General features: G+C 45.0%; 4 protein-coding genes across 4 annotated transcripts; 1 reads left to right on the top strand and 3 right to left on the bottom strand.

Annotated features, from left to right (window-relative positions):
- Positions 1-435: 435 nt before the first annotated feature.
- AOL_s00176g27 (uncharacterized protein) lies at positions 436-3,434 on the bottom strand (the record flags this gene model as incomplete). The annotated part of the gene is made up of 3 exons (XM_011128163.1): positions 436-1,388; positions 1,447-2,805; positions 3,071-3,434. 3 exons carry the CDS (start codon positions 3,432-3,434, stop codon positions 436-438), a joined length of 2,676 nt encoding a protein of 891 aa, XP_011126465.1.
- Positions 3,435-6,397: 2,963 nt separating this feature from the next.
- AOL_s00176g26 (uncharacterized protein) lies at positions 6,398-8,186 on the bottom strand (the record flags this gene model as incomplete). The annotated part of the gene is made up of 4 exons (XM_011128162.1): positions 6,398-6,472; positions 6,559-7,901; positions 7,974-8,027; positions 8,099-8,186. 4 exons carry the CDS (start codon positions 8,184-8,186, stop codon positions 6,398-6,400), a joined length of 1,560 nt encoding a protein of 519 aa, XP_011126464.1.
- A 328-nt stretch (positions 8,187-8,514) lies between these two features.
- AOL_s00176g25 (uncharacterized protein) lies at positions 8,515-9,928 on the bottom strand (the record flags this gene model as incomplete). The annotated part of the gene is made up of 3 exons (XM_011128161.1): positions 8,515-9,226; positions 9,306-9,718; positions 9,797-9,928. 3 exons carry the CDS (start codon positions 9,926-9,928, stop codon positions 8,515-8,517), a joined length of 1,257 nt encoding a protein of 418 aa, XP_011126463.1.
- A 2,562-nt stretch (positions 9,929-12,490) lies between these two features.
- Positions 12,491-14,325, top strand: AOL_s00176g24 (uncharacterized protein; the record flags this gene model as incomplete). The annotated part of the gene is made up of 7 exons (XM_011128160.1): positions 12,491-12,982; positions 13,049-13,085; positions 13,156-13,170; positions 13,235-13,290; positions 13,368-13,759; positions 13,819-13,917; positions 13,983-14,325. The coding sequence occupies 7 exons, from the start codon at positions 12,491-12,493 to the stop codon at positions 14,323-14,325; spliced, it is 1,434 nt and encodes a 477-aa protein (XP_011126462.1).
- Positions 14,326-14,636: the final 311 nt, after the last annotated feature.

Here is a 14,636-nt window from a genome sequence, read left to right as displayed (position 1 = left end):
ATATAGGTATAGATAAGTATATATATATAAAAAAAAGTCTTTTTGTTTTTCGCCCTAGTTTTACACTAAACATTTCCCGTGCACGGCAAGCTCTCAAAGGCGCAAAGAGGTCCCTCTGCACAAAAACAACAAAGACAAAAAATCAAGAAGAATAAATAAAATGACAAAGAGGTAGCAGATATGATATTTCGCAATATCGATACACACGTCTATAGGGGGGTGTTTCATAGTAGGGGAGGAGGGGGGATAGTAATAATAATGATGATGTTTGGGATAGTTAAACGGGGTAAAAGAGAAAAGAATAATAAGTCATACCGAATAAAAAGAGGTATAATGACTAAGAATCGAAAAGAAGGAGATTATAGGAAGTAGATATCTGTTAAAAAAAAACTCATACTTCCTTTTCTCCTTCTTACTAAGAATCGAACAGGAGTATTATACACACCCCATAACGTCAACTCTCCATCTAACTTCTTCCATCCCCGGTCGTTCGATGCCATGCTTCTTCTTCAAATGTGTTCGCATATTTTCCTTCGCACGAGCAGAACCGAGCATAGTCTTGCAGCCTGGAATTGGGCATCTGAGTTGCTTCTTAGAACCAGCAGCACCAGGAGTATGCTTGGTACGTTCATGACGCGCGAGGTTTGATTTGTTTGTGAAGGTCTTTTGGCAAGTTGGACAAACGAGGGATGGGGTAGAAGGAGAGGCGTTGCATTTGGGGGAATCACCTTCTTCACTGCAGGAAGAAGTATGAGGAGTAGACATGGTTTCAGCATGGGAGTGGATAGTGCTGTGGGTGCTCTCAGGAGTCGAAGAATACATTTCGTATTCCATAGGCTCGACAGAAGAGTGGTGGGATGGTGAGTATTGAGCAGAGACAGTTGGGTAGTAGGGATCCATAAGAGTAGGCTGTGCCATGTTGACAACATCGTATTCGTTGTCTTCCATAGCGGGTTTGACAGGGGCAATGATACCCTCGGGCCATTGAACTCTACGAAGAAGATTTCCTGGAAGGTGTTGAACAAGCTGTTGGGACCTGGTAATGAGTTCTTCTTCAACGAGCTTGGCTACGCAGAAAGGAAGAAGGGCAACCAAGAGAAGTCCGCGGGCATATTCAACAAAGTCTTCGAGAGTGATCAATGATCCAAGATCGAGCATTTCCAAAGATGTATCCAAAACCTTAGCAACGGGGCTATGGGCGATCAGTTTGCGGTCGAAGTTGCAGATAACTCCATTGTTGATGGCATCTCGCATTTCATCGGCATCAAACAGTCGATTGTAGTGACGGAAAGACTTCGAGTAAAGCGGGTGTTTGTAGATACCAGAAGCAATAGATTTGCAGAAGTCGCCAGTGAAAACTTTAAACGGTGACCCATAACGGTTTAAGCCTGATTTAAATCATTAGTCGGGGAGTTCAAGTCAATTGTATGAGAGTTTCATTCTTACCAGTCAAAAATCCTGAGATGCCGTTGAAGACTCTCAGTGATTGTACGTCTTTCCAACTAGCCATAGCGTTGCAAGAGTATTCAGGAGCAGAACCAAAAAGTGTAGCCTTAGTCAGGTTTTGACCGTGCATCATGGCGGCATTTACGGCATCATTGACATCCTTGCAAGAATCTTCTCGCTGGGAGTGAAGTCTCAAGACATCCTCCAAGCTCAATCCTTGGAAACTTGTTGGGGTCAAATTTTGCTTCTTCGCCCACCTCAAAGCGCATTCCAATTCATGTGCCATATGATGAGCAATCTCATCAAAGATATCCCTTTGGCTGTTTCCATCATCGTCTGGGGTAGATGGAAGGCAGGACCTGAAAACAAGGAGACCCTTTTGGAACTCTCTCTCGCTAGACTTGGGCAGGAGGTCCGTATCACCTTGGGACATGGCGTATGCGAAGTGAAGGAAGCAGTAGATTTCGATCAAAGAGTGTGGAGTTTGTTGGTCAAGAAGCATCTCAAATGTCTGGGAGCCAATTCTCAGGATATTATCCAAACTTCCTAGCGACTCAACGAAGCGTCTGAAGGCGTGTGAGGCCTTCCTGCTCCGAGCTACGGCTTTCAGTTTCCTGTATGCCTGTTGAGCTGCAGTACGAACCTTTCGGCTTGTTGTGTTTAGGTCGTTTAGGGATTTCCTGAATTTGAGATCATTAACGAGTGGTACTTGCGGTACGGATAGTTCTTCCTCGGGTAAGAAAGATTCTACCGGGGTCGATTCCATGACGATTTCATCCGAAGAAAAGGGCATAGGCGAGGATTCGTCCTGTTTAATAAAAGGCGAAGGCGAATCATCCAGGGGACAAACGTCGAAGTCGACATTGTTGTAGCCGTAGTCGACGTTTTGTTCCTGCCAGCCGAGTCTATCCTTGCGTCTGTCGATATAAAAGTCCATAAATTCCGGTAAACTGGTGAAGTCCTGGACGCCATTGACGGGTTCCGGCTTGCTGATAACTTCCGGTTCCTCGCTAGCCTCCTTCTTCTCAGTTTCAAGTAGTGTAAGAGCAGCCCTCAATCCACGAATGTTCTTCTTAAGATCTGCCAAGCTTTCGTCGGTTGCCTTATGGTGAATAGAGTAGTCTTCCATATTCGGGGGCGGTACGGTGCCATCGATGAGTTGCTGAAGTTCGGTGCTGGCGTTTTGAACATTGGTCGTTTGGATGGTACAAATGGTGGGGTCTTCGGCTGGGATATCGATAGGAGGTTCTGGAGCAGATATGGACGAAGATCGGCTTTTAGTCGGACTCTTCCCACTAACCCTTCCTAGCCATTCCCTAGCGGTTTCACAGACAGTTCCATTCCGGAGGCAATGACTACCTGAAGAAGAGAAAAAAACGGATAACCCTCAGTATAAGATTCGCTCCTTACACCGTTTCGTTCTGGGGAGGGGAGAAGGGTGATGATGATGACGACGACGAGGACGACGACGATGAGGACGATGATTATATATAAATATATAGCGATGATGATGATGATAATGATCGAGAAAGATAAGATGGAAAAGATATGATCATATAGAGAGATATAATATATAGATATATATGTCCAGTAGGTATATAGTAATAGTAATATAAAGACTTACAGTGAGGTTCCTTCAAGTCGCAAGGGAGGCCCCAGATCCTGCATTCGGTACACTTCTCGTCAAGCTTGCCAACTGAATCCCGGCGATGTCGAACTCCTCGGGCACAGTCATGGGTCGGGGCGGGGTTCTTGACAGCGTCAGCACGAGACTCAAAGACATCCTTGAGTTGGCGGATGCGGGCAGACGGGGACGATGGCGGGGTAGGCCAGACGGTACAGTCGTTACATGGGACTCCCGAGGAGCTCTGGAGCTTCTGGAAGACATAACATAGCTCGACGCTCTTGAAGGGGTTCTCCTTGCAGGTGTTGTAGTAGACTGCGGGCGAACAGTTACAGCTCCAATGCCGGGTTTCCTTGTAGCACATCTTTTGGTTGCTACGAGACGAGGTTTAATGTGTTGTTGGTGGGTGTATGTGTGTGTTACTCAGTATCTACGTCGATGCTCGCCAATCAGCAACAGCTAGCAACGCAGTGCAGATGCAGTGCAGCGCTGCTGATTTGGCTGGTGTCGATGCAGTTGTCAGGTCAGCTGTCGATGGTTTGAATGGATTCGCTTCGATGCAATCGGTTCCAAGAAGGTAAGTTCGGTTTTTTTTTGGAGAGTCGGTTCAGTTCAGTTCAACCCCTCAGCTCCTCCTCCGAATGAATAGCGCCGTTTGCGCAGCTCAGCTCTGTTGGTTATTATTATTATGCCCTCCTCCTAAGTTAAGTTGGTAATGTGATTATCGAAAGAAGCAGCTAATCAAGCTGACCTCCCAGCTCCTAACTGCGTGTGTCGAACGCACTTCCGATGAGGTACGAGTGGACTCAGCACTGGAAGATCCCAAGTATTAAAGCATCGTTGCTGACTTTTCCTGTTATCTTCTGCCTCTACTGCTGGGGTGGTTGATGGATTAAATCTCATCCGAGAGCTCACGACAAGAACTGGCTTTTTTTGTCACCGAAAGTCCTGCAACAGGGCTGACCAGCTAGCTACACAAAGCTAGAGCTTGTTCACCAGAGCTTGGCCTTCACTGACGAATTTGGACGGCCTAACCAAAATCGCATCTTTAGGCGGTAGGATTATGCAGCCTGCTAACCGCTTCAACTCGTCATGCATACGTTGGTTGCGTTTGCGGCCTGGTGATTGGCCCCAGGATTAGGATCGTGCAGGCTGGCGCATGAGGCGAGACCGTTTGGTCTTAACCGTTGATGTTACAGAACCCTCGACTCTACCTTCGAGTTTGGGTCGAAGATCCGGAAGTTTGGTTGGGTTTGCAACAGGATCCATCCGGGCCTGACGACATCTTCTGTCTACCTGTCCATGGAATTCGGCATCTGCGATGGAACACGTTTGACGGGAGGTCCAAGCTCGCCTGAAATGCAAGATCGAGATGCCCTGCAGGTGGTACGTTGTCCTGTCAGGTCCCTTCACGCAGGTTACGAATACATTTTCGAATCAATTTAGCACGCGCAATTCACAGATGAAATACAACGAGTCCTTTTCGTCACAAAATATCGTCGGCCTAGATATCCTTGTTTCTCCAAGCTATATTTAGTTAGGCGAAGTGAAACCAATTAAAATTTAAAATTTCCGATCTCTGATACACCGAGATAATGCGCCGTTCTATTTAGCCAAAGGCCTGGCTTGAACTTTCGTGGAAACAGCTGATAGTGATGTCGCCACAGTTGTACCACACATAGCATAGCAGACCTGCAGGTTTGCAAGCCTGCTCGTTCTTCGAAATGAAATTCGAGAAATTTCGGGTTATGCGCATACAGCTGCAGTATTCCGTCCATTCACGGATAGATTCAAGCTCGGTCGAACCCGCGGGGAACAGGGTTCACAAAGGAAGCTTCTCTCATTCAGCAAGATTCTCCTGTTACACCACGATGCTCGCCTGTTCTTTTGCATTACGATAATCTCAAAAAACCATGTTTTTGCGACTTGAAATAGCAATTGATCCCGGGTCTGCTGCCGGCCAAAAAAACCTGGATAACATCAATGCAATCTGAATCACACAGGACGTCGGACTAGCTAACTAGCTCTCCACGGTTCAATTTAACGACAGCAGGAATGATCACTCGAGCTGGTCTTGTGACCCTTCCGTCTGGATCACCAGCGTTTAATTAAATCTTGACAGTTCCTCTTTCGTAATTGAGCGTCGGACATCGGCATTCTCCAATTAATACTTCCATGGAGCTCAACCATTGGCGGTGACCTAATTCGTGGCCTAGGTTCGAGTTTAATCTGTGGCTACGCGATGCCAAACACAGCCCAAACCAACGCGAGACCAGTCCAATTGCTTCCCTTCGACCTCGGCTGGTTCATTATCTCGAATTCATTTATTCCCACTCGAGTCAAGGCAAAAAAAATTCTACTGGAGTATCTAGGTAGATACCAGTTAGCAATACCAACGCTATCGAGTTTTCGGGGAATTTCTCGCTCTTGGCCACTAGAGCTCGTGCCTCCGACCGTCCAGAATTTTTTTGATCAAGATAATATTCCGTCGCGTCCTGGACATTTTACTGCTCACGTATTGGTAGCTTCCCCTAGAGCTAGAGCTTTCAGCTTGCAAAAAAAAAAAGTTGCTTAACGTTAGCAACAGGATAAAATTTCCTTACTGTACGAGCTTATAATCATGTCATTATCTGCGTGCATAAAATAAAATTACGCGCCCGCTAACAATGGCTTATGATGGCGAAATGAAAAAAAAAAAAAGAGGTTTAGCCACAATTTCGAATACATGTGCATACATCTGTATACGGCGGTTGATACGAGTTTTCATTCGGTTACTTTGCCATTGTCGAGTACAGGCGATCGGTGACTCGGCAAGCTGCCTCTTTACGTGTGTCGACAGGAATCGAAGGCTAGCTATGTAAGTACCAGCGTTTAGGGCTATCGAAGGAACTCCCTGGCCAATTGGGTGGTCCATACTAAGGAGCTTCGAAGCGGTCTACACCGAGTGGCAACGGATGTGTGGGATGGACTGGTTAGCTGTAGACATTTCTGTTTTGTATTCGACGTTCGGCATTGTTAACTTAGCCAATGGGTTAAGAGGCGCAATTATAGATGTCTTATGGCCTCCTAGTCTCCGAATATCGAGAATTGGGTTTCCTGGGAATAAATATGGATATTCTTTGATGCTGATTGTAATCAATGGGACCTCGCTGGCGCCGTGGGATCTAACACTTTAAGCTGGTGACAGTACCTCCATCGGCACTTGGGTACTAAAGACACTATGATCAAGCTGCCAAAACTGAAACCACTAGCTTCGTAGAGGTAGTCCTACGAGACTAGAGAAAGCCTAAATGTCTAACCTTCAGAGACCACCTGCTTCGTCTGAGATCATGAACCCCCACCCCACCAGAAGTTTACCGAAAAGCTCGCCTCTACCGACCTAACATAATGCCACCATCCTTTCTATGAAGACTCATACTAAGATCAGCAGCTGACTTCCCCAAACACTAGAATGAAAAAAAGAGCATAGAGAAATCGGCAGTGCTTACCGGGAAAAACACCGCCTCACCCGGTCCAACCACAAACTCCACATATTTTTCATTCTTAAACTTCTCCCACTTTTCATAACCCCCATCTTCTCCAGCATACACAAGCTCAGACTCTTCTCCTTCCACCCAAGTAACAGGTATAGAACTCGTATTCTCCATATCAACCCCTCTTTCATCCTTCCCCATTGGAAACACTGCTTCTCTAGCTTCTGGTGGATATAGTCGAACGTATTTCCTTCCAACTACCTGACAGAATATGTTATGGTAGTTATCAGTATGTAATGGTGTAATCGTATTCGCTGGGCCAAACCATGCGTTTATCGTTGTTGCGACATCTTCTTCATCATCTTCATTGTCGTCCTCTGATGTGTAATTAATATATTCCGGGATACAGATATCATCTCGGAGAGATGGTATTTGGGTGAGTAGATTATGTTGTGCTAGATATCCAAATACACCCTCTTCCTCCTCTTCTCCTTTCCCACTTTCCGTGTCAGTACCATCCCGACCAGGAGCTCCTCTGACAAAGTAATTCGAGAAAAAGTATTTAAACGTTAGGATTCGCTGTTTTAAGTCAGGATCTGCGTACGTCCTTCCGATTTCCACCGGTACAATTCTCCTCCCGTTGATGGTTTTGGAAAGAAGATATTGGAAGGAGGACCATTTACTTTTATATCTTCCGTTGGACGAAGGGATATCGAAGACGGGCCAGTGATCTATGATGCTGGTTAATTTGATGGGTTTTTGTTGGGTGTATAGTTCCCTCCATTGGTCTATAGTCGGAGAATCAAATTCTCTTCCTATTGATTTTAAGATGGGTTCTGATGGTTCGATCCAGGAACACCAGTTGTTTTCCTTTTTGTCCCGGTTTATGGGTAGATTATGACTCTTGTCGATTAAGCGTAATAGTTTCGTATCGACCAAGTCTAAAAACTCATGGATATGACTTGTAACAGGCCACCCAGACGTTTTTATCAACGCAAAGTCAAGATGATAAATTACATCCTGCCAATTCCAACCTTCCACCTTCTTCTTCTCTACAAGATCTTCGTCTTGTTGAATACCTGAGTTTTGTGTATTACTGGTTTCGTCGTGGATTAGGAAAGCCAGGATGGCGATTGAGATAAGTACGGCGGTATATGAATAGGTACTTCTCCATCTTTTGCCTTCGGGGGCGTACTGTAGGGTGTTAACATTCCGTTCTGCCTCTCGTAGTAGGATTGTACTAGCTGTTAAGGTATTTTTGAGGAATGTGGCGGTGAGGGTTCGGAGTGGGGTTGATAAGATTATTGTGAATGTTAGAGCGTGTGGATGGAGGATTTCATGGGATAGTTTTAGTTCACCTGGACGATTGTATTAATGAGAGAATGAAGATATCATATCTACTAGAGCTACACGTTTGTGACAATACTTACGAAAGGTTTCGTCGTTGAGGAGGACGTATTCATCGTCAATGAGGATTTTGCGGTCTGAAATGTGTTGGTTAGTAAAATGCAACGGGGTTCAGAATTTGAAAGGCTTGAAGACGTGGGAAGGTCACCTGGCTCGTGGAGGAGAGGCGCTACTATGGATCGGAGGGTCGGGAGAAATGATTCCCAGAGGTCTAGTAAAGGGTGATTCGACGACATGGAGTAGCTTCTACCCGGTCTAGGGTCCGCCCTACGTATACAATCTATCGAGCTGTAAATGTTGACGTTCAAGCTACATAGCTTGTGGATTGTAACCAGATCTGAACTTTTTCTAAGGCAAGAAAATTCAATTCTGAAAGATGTCAGTACTTTCTTGACTAGAGATCTTCAACTTTACTAGTTCCTTGAGAGAATTCTGAAAAACTAGTTTTTGATTTATCTATATTTTGAGAATGCATGTTTGAATTCCATCTAGACCAATACCCCAATTCATTATCATTCCTATCATGGCTTATATATCATATCTTACAAAAAAAGCTCTTACTATCTACAACTTCTGAACAACCAAGGCAGTCGCACCACCACCACCATTGCAAATACCAGCAACACCATACTGTCCCTTCTCCAACTGGTATAGAAGAGTAGTCAAAATTCTACTTCCAGAGCTACCAAGGGCATGACCAAGGGCAATAGCACCACCCTTCTTATTAACCTTAGCGGGATCCAATCCCAAACTCTTCTCCAAAGCCTTGCTTACAGCTGCAAATGCCTCATTGAGCTCCCAGACCGAAACGTCGTCTTTGGTAATACCCGCTCTCTCCAAAGCAATTGGAATAGCCTTTGCAGGGGCAATTGGGAAGTCGATTGGATCAACGGCTGCATCAGCGTGAGCTACAATCCTGGCAAGAACTCGGCTGTCACCACCAAATTCCTTAAGTGTCTTTTCGCTTCCGATGATGATAGCTGAGGCTCCGTCGTTCAAGGTTGAAGCGTTAGCAGCAGTGATTGTCCCGTCCTTTTGGAATGCAGCTCTTAGGGTTGGGATCTTGTCGAGCTTAACGTCCTCGTAGTCCTCGTCTTTGGAGATTTGGATTGGGTCGCCTTTTCTCTGGGGGACAGCGACTGGGACGATTTCTTCGGCGAAGGCGTTTGCATCCCAAGCAGCTTTGGCGCGTCGGTAGGATTCGATGGCATAGTTATCCTGGTCTTCACGGGTGATAGAGAGGTTCTTAGCGGTGTTTTCGGCGCAGTTTCCCATGCTGTTGCAGCAAACACAATTGTTAGTCTCGGATACCAGAATTTCCGACAAAAAAGATTAGTGAACTAGTAGGTACTTACTGGAATTTGTTATAGACATCAGTCAAACCATCCTTGAGAATACCGTCCTCGACTTTAACATCTCCATATCCGCCAATTGTTCTCTCCATATATCTCGGCACCAAACTCATATTCTCGAATCCACCAGCAATGACAGCATCGCTAAGGCCAAGTTGAACATCCTGGGCGGCAAACACAACACTCTTAAGACCGGAAGAGCAGACTTTGTTCACGGTAGTAGCTTCAACGGTAGTGGGAAGACCGGCGGCAATAATAGCTTGACGAGCCGGAGCCTGGCCCTGGGATCCTTGGAGGACATTTCCAAGATATGCATGTGTGAAAGATGCAGCTGGGACTTTGGAGCGGGCGATGGCTTCTTTTATGGCAGCAGCGCCGAGTTGAGGTGCTGGGACTGTCTTGAGGCCACCATGGAACTATTATTTGCGACAAACACATTAGATTTGACTAGGATTTTTTGGAGCTGCGGGGGGTTTTTTTGCCTTCTGTCATACCTTTCCTGTTGGTGTTCTTACTGCGGCGAGAATGTATGCATTTTGAACAGATCGCGAAGACGTTGTCGAGAACGATCGTGATATCAGTGCAAGTCGGGCATTTGCCGAAGCGCGGGCGGTTTGGCGATACATGTTGTGCTAATAATGTGTGTTGAAAATTCAAAGCCGCAACCTCAAAAGAACCTGTAACTTTTACCCTTAACGACGACAAAAAAAGACAGAAGCTTTATGCGAAAAACTAGAAATACCGGAGAAAAAGAGGGGGAGGAAGAAGAGGAAAGAAGGGATTTGGGTTTATTTACAGGAAGATAGTTATTTTCGGTACAACCGAGGGGCTGGGGAGAATTTACAGATGAGCTCTATTCGTGGATGTGCCATGCACTGCGAAAAAGCATATCGGAATGGCTTTGCGGGGAACAAATGCGTGCCGACGGCAGCCGACAGAGTTCTTTCACATGCCCGAAACGGCATTTTGTGCCACATCTTGAAGTCAGACAGCAGCGGCAAAATTTAGGAGAGGCGGGATTGAGGCAAAGAAGGATCGATTAAAGATATTATGCCGGAGGCTTCATCTTGAATAGTATCAGATCCGCTGATAGCTATGGTTTAGTTTATAGAACCTGAGCCTCCTGGCAGCAGATTGTGGTTTCAATCGGCATTTGATCAATCTATAGGACCTGCTAAGCCGAAGTTCTATGAACCAACTGGGCGAAAACAGTGTCTGTATCAGGATATCGACTTTATAGATTCTGGCTGAGCACTAATTACTAAATCGTACATTCGAAGAAGGGTCTAATTGTTCTATAGCTGTTTAGTAAATATCGAATCCGTATATCTGGCGACACACGTTGTATAAGGCAACATTCCATTGACGTCGACATGCATGAATATATGCACATTCCCGATGCGCACCAACAAAAAATAAAACGATGAGCCCGGTTTTGGTTAAATTAAAACGTGGTCGTAGTTGGAATTCTGGGGATAAGCTCGATTGCCAATATCTTGGTTAGAATGGTTTATAACGTTTAGATCTTATGTATATCCCAAGCCTCCTAAGATCTCAATATCTTAAGTTTGACGTTTAGCTTCAACAAAGGCATGCGGCACAGCACTAGACAGACAGACACTACTGCATGCAAGCCAGTCCCAATTACCTGGATCTCAGATACCAACTACTGCTAGCTACAAGTAGATATCCGTCGGTCCTTCGTCAAATTAAACCTATTGATCCTAAGTTTACAAAAGCTCCAGATGACGATATCCTGTCACAACCCTCTCGATGGAGTATAGCCACCCGATCTTGTAGCACATAAGTTATCCCGTCCATTAGCTCATCAAACAGCCCTCGAACGCTCTAAACCCGCCAAGCGATCGGAATTTTTTCTCATTTTTACAGTCTAATCCAGGTCCATGATCTCGCCCCTGCATCTATTCATAGCCCAGGCTAACCACCTGTGGTTCTGAGGTTTGAAAGAAAGATGTTTCGGGGTAACCCCTGCAGATTAGGCGAGAAAACTGGCCAACCAGAAGAGAAAGTCGGTGTCGCAACCTCAATTCAACACATTCGACCGGTACTTGATCTTGAGCTATTGAGATAAACTAGCTTGAACTTCCAATTAGGTCAGAAGTATTTTTTTTTTCCGTTAGTAGCAATGGTCGATTGGGCTTGGTTGGTACCTGTCAGCTGGGTTTCTTTATCGGATGTCCCGTGGTAGGACGATTTCTTGAGTAAATGGTCCGTTAACGCCCGTATGGTTAAATCTCCTAGTTAACTTACTAGTTGAATTCGAATTTTAAAATTCTGTCAGCCCCGATGCTGCCAAAAGAAAAGACTTCTTTCCCACGTGGTTTCGAAGGTTTCCAGAAGCCTGATGGTGCCTCGTATAGCAAGGCAGCTATGCAATCTATCACATACTTCGGGGCACGGCGAGGAACGCTGCCTTACCAACTTCCCTAAGTTGACAATTCGCTTGACGATCGATCATGAACACCATTACACCCATTGCTTTCTGTTTCTCATGAAGCCTAAGCGGTATCCACAGTAGTGAATCGTTATCGTTTTCAAAAATTCCTCAACCTTTTGTCTGTAGCTCGATCCATCAACGGACTTTAGCCAACCCAAATTCTCCGGTTCCGGGCGGGGGGGTGCACATGTGGCATAAGCGAACGAAACCTAGTTCTGCTACCAAGAAACCCCCCCTTCAGGCACACCGCCTGAAAAAATGCCACTACTAGTCTTCAAATGTCTATCGCCTGAAAATAGTTTCCTGGATGGCGCAGTATCATGCAGAACACGTTCCGATACGCCTCCCACTTCATTATTCCACTCCGTGTTGTGCGACTAAAGGAAGGATTAGGAAGGTGGCTACACGGGCTTAGAGCCGATGCATATATACAACATGCCATCCGTTAGGAGTCTCGAGAGGATTTTGAAGTCTCTTGATCAAAGGCCCTTCTTTTTCCTTTCTTTCTCCCCTTCGGTAGGAATTTTGTAACCGTTTTTTGGTAGACGGCGACACATTTTTTTTTCTTTCTCTTTCTCTTCAGTTGTTTCCTTTCGTGTCCCTGGTGGATACTATCCCTGGCGGATATTCTTTTCTTTATTCGCTTTTTTCTTATATCCTACGATTTTTTCTTTCGATAATCCTATTCCTAATCCTTAGTGTATTTGTTGGGATCATTTAAATCTTCACAATGGCTTCTCTTACTTTTGCTACGACCAATGAGGATATGGCCTTCGGCCAGAACGGGATCGGTGTTTTTGGAGGCTTCACGATGAAAGAGATCATTTTCACTCACGTTCTCATCGCATTTACCGCCAACAAGAAGCATGACCAACCAATGTCCCAAGTTATAGTTTCACTTGCCGAGTACCTCGATCGTACGCCGACAAATATATCCAACCACCTTCCCGAGGTTGCGATAGCTATGGGGGCGGATAGTCCTCGTCGTGTTCAGGATGTGATCCTTCGAGGCTGGTGGCCTGAGGAATTCGCGAGAGGGGTTACATATGCCTCGGCGAATGCTCAGCCTTTGTTGGAGCATCAGAAGGGGACTTCGGCTATGACGACGGTGTTTGCGCTCATGACTGCCTTTGCGACTTTGACTCTAATCTTGAGGATTTGGAGTCGAGAAATTTTGGTTATGAGGTTGATGATGCATGATTGGTTTATGGTTCTTGGATTTGTAAGAGGTTTTCAGTATTATTCCTTGTTGCATTGCAATACTAACACAATTTTTTTTTCGATTTAGATTCTATCCTTGACATATGGAATTATTAGTCTTCTTCGTAAGTTTTTGACTACCGTCCGCATTTTTTTTTATTCGTTTGAATACATTTACTAATAATTTCCTTTTAGATGCCTCTTTACTACGTATGTGCTTCCTCTTATAAGCTTAATCTTGTAACATCGGCAAGTAAACTAACAAATAATTTAGAACCCGCCGTAGCTATCTGGGATATGAGCTGGAATACATATTCACAGGTCCATATGGTAAGTCAATGATTCTGATATTCTAGTAACCTAAAGTTGAATTGCATTATGGATTCTAACGATATCATAAATATTAGTATCAAACTGTTCTATCCTTGGTCTATCCTCTCCCTCTCTTCTTCATCAAGACATCCCTCTTGTTATTCTATCTCCGTCTTTGCCCTTCTTGCCCCTCGGAGATCCGCAGCGTCTTCCGTACTTCCATCTTTGTTACCTTTTTCTTCATCTTGACGACCTGCGTGACCAACTTTTTTGTTATTCTTTTGCAATGCGACCAGCTCGCATACTGGGAGGCGGAAGCTACGATCATGTGCAAGCTCGATTCCAAAATGGCACAGATTGCACTTGGCGGCGTTAGTGTTGTAACGGATATCTTGTTGTGGTTGATGCCCTTACCGGTTGTTTTTCAATTGGATTTGGGAAAAAGAGAAAAGGTTTTGGCGGTTGTTACCTTTGGTATTGCTGCTATGTGAGTATTGTCCTTTTACATATTATATGTATGAGTTTTTGCTAATACAGGGAAAATAGTGCTTGTGTCGTATCTGCCTTCCGTCTGCGTGCAATCCAGATGTACGGCTATGTAACAGATGGAAAGCTTCTAAGCGTCAACGTCAGCATTCTTACTGTGTATGTTCTCAACCTTCATTAGCTCCTACAAAGTACAACCTACTAACTAAAATCCTATTAATTAGTGTCGAACTTAACCTCGCAATCATCTGTTCTTCTGCCCCTGCAATCCGGGCATTGATCATCCACTACGCACCCCGTCTTCTTAATGTCTACTCCCAATCTACTCGTCGTGTTCGTCGCCCATCAGATAAAGATATTAAACAATTGGAGTTAAGCAACAGCTCTGAGGAAGAAGATGATGGAAGTACCACTTATACTATTTCGGTTGGTATTAATGTCAGGCAGGGTGATTATCCGATGAGTCCTGGTGGGGGTGCTGTGACCTTGGGTGGGGGGTTGAGGCCCGGGGATGTGGAGAAGGGGAGTCCGGTTGGGTCTGTGAGGAGTATGAGGAGACTGGCGTAAGGTAGTGCCAGGGGTTATTGGGAGAGCGTTGATCGCAGCATCTCCCGACCAATGTTTTGTTTGGAGACAGTGCTTCGTCGATAGAAGCTACGCATATGGCAGAGTTCTTTTATGACCCCTCTTTTGAATCTATTAGCATGCAGATAATTTCTTTCTTTTTTATGAGCATATTGGGATAGCTTCCTATTGGCATGTTTTTAATACCATATTTATAAAATTAAAATTTTTTCAGAAATGAAATATTTCGGGTCCGGGCGTACTTCTTATATCCAATCTTGTCGTCTAGATACCTTCTATTAGAAGTCGACTAG

This window comes from Orbilia oligospora, assembly GCF_000225545.1.
Source record: "Orbilia oligospora ATCC 24927 unplaced genomic scaffold scaffold00176, whole genome shotgun sequence".
In the NCBI taxonomy this organism is placed as follows: Eukaryota; Fungi; Ascomycota; class Orbiliomycetes; order Orbiliales; family Orbiliaceae; genus Orbilia; species Orbilia oligospora.
Note: the sequence above shows the minus strand (reverse complement) of the source record. Positions and strands in the feature narration are given on the sequence as shown.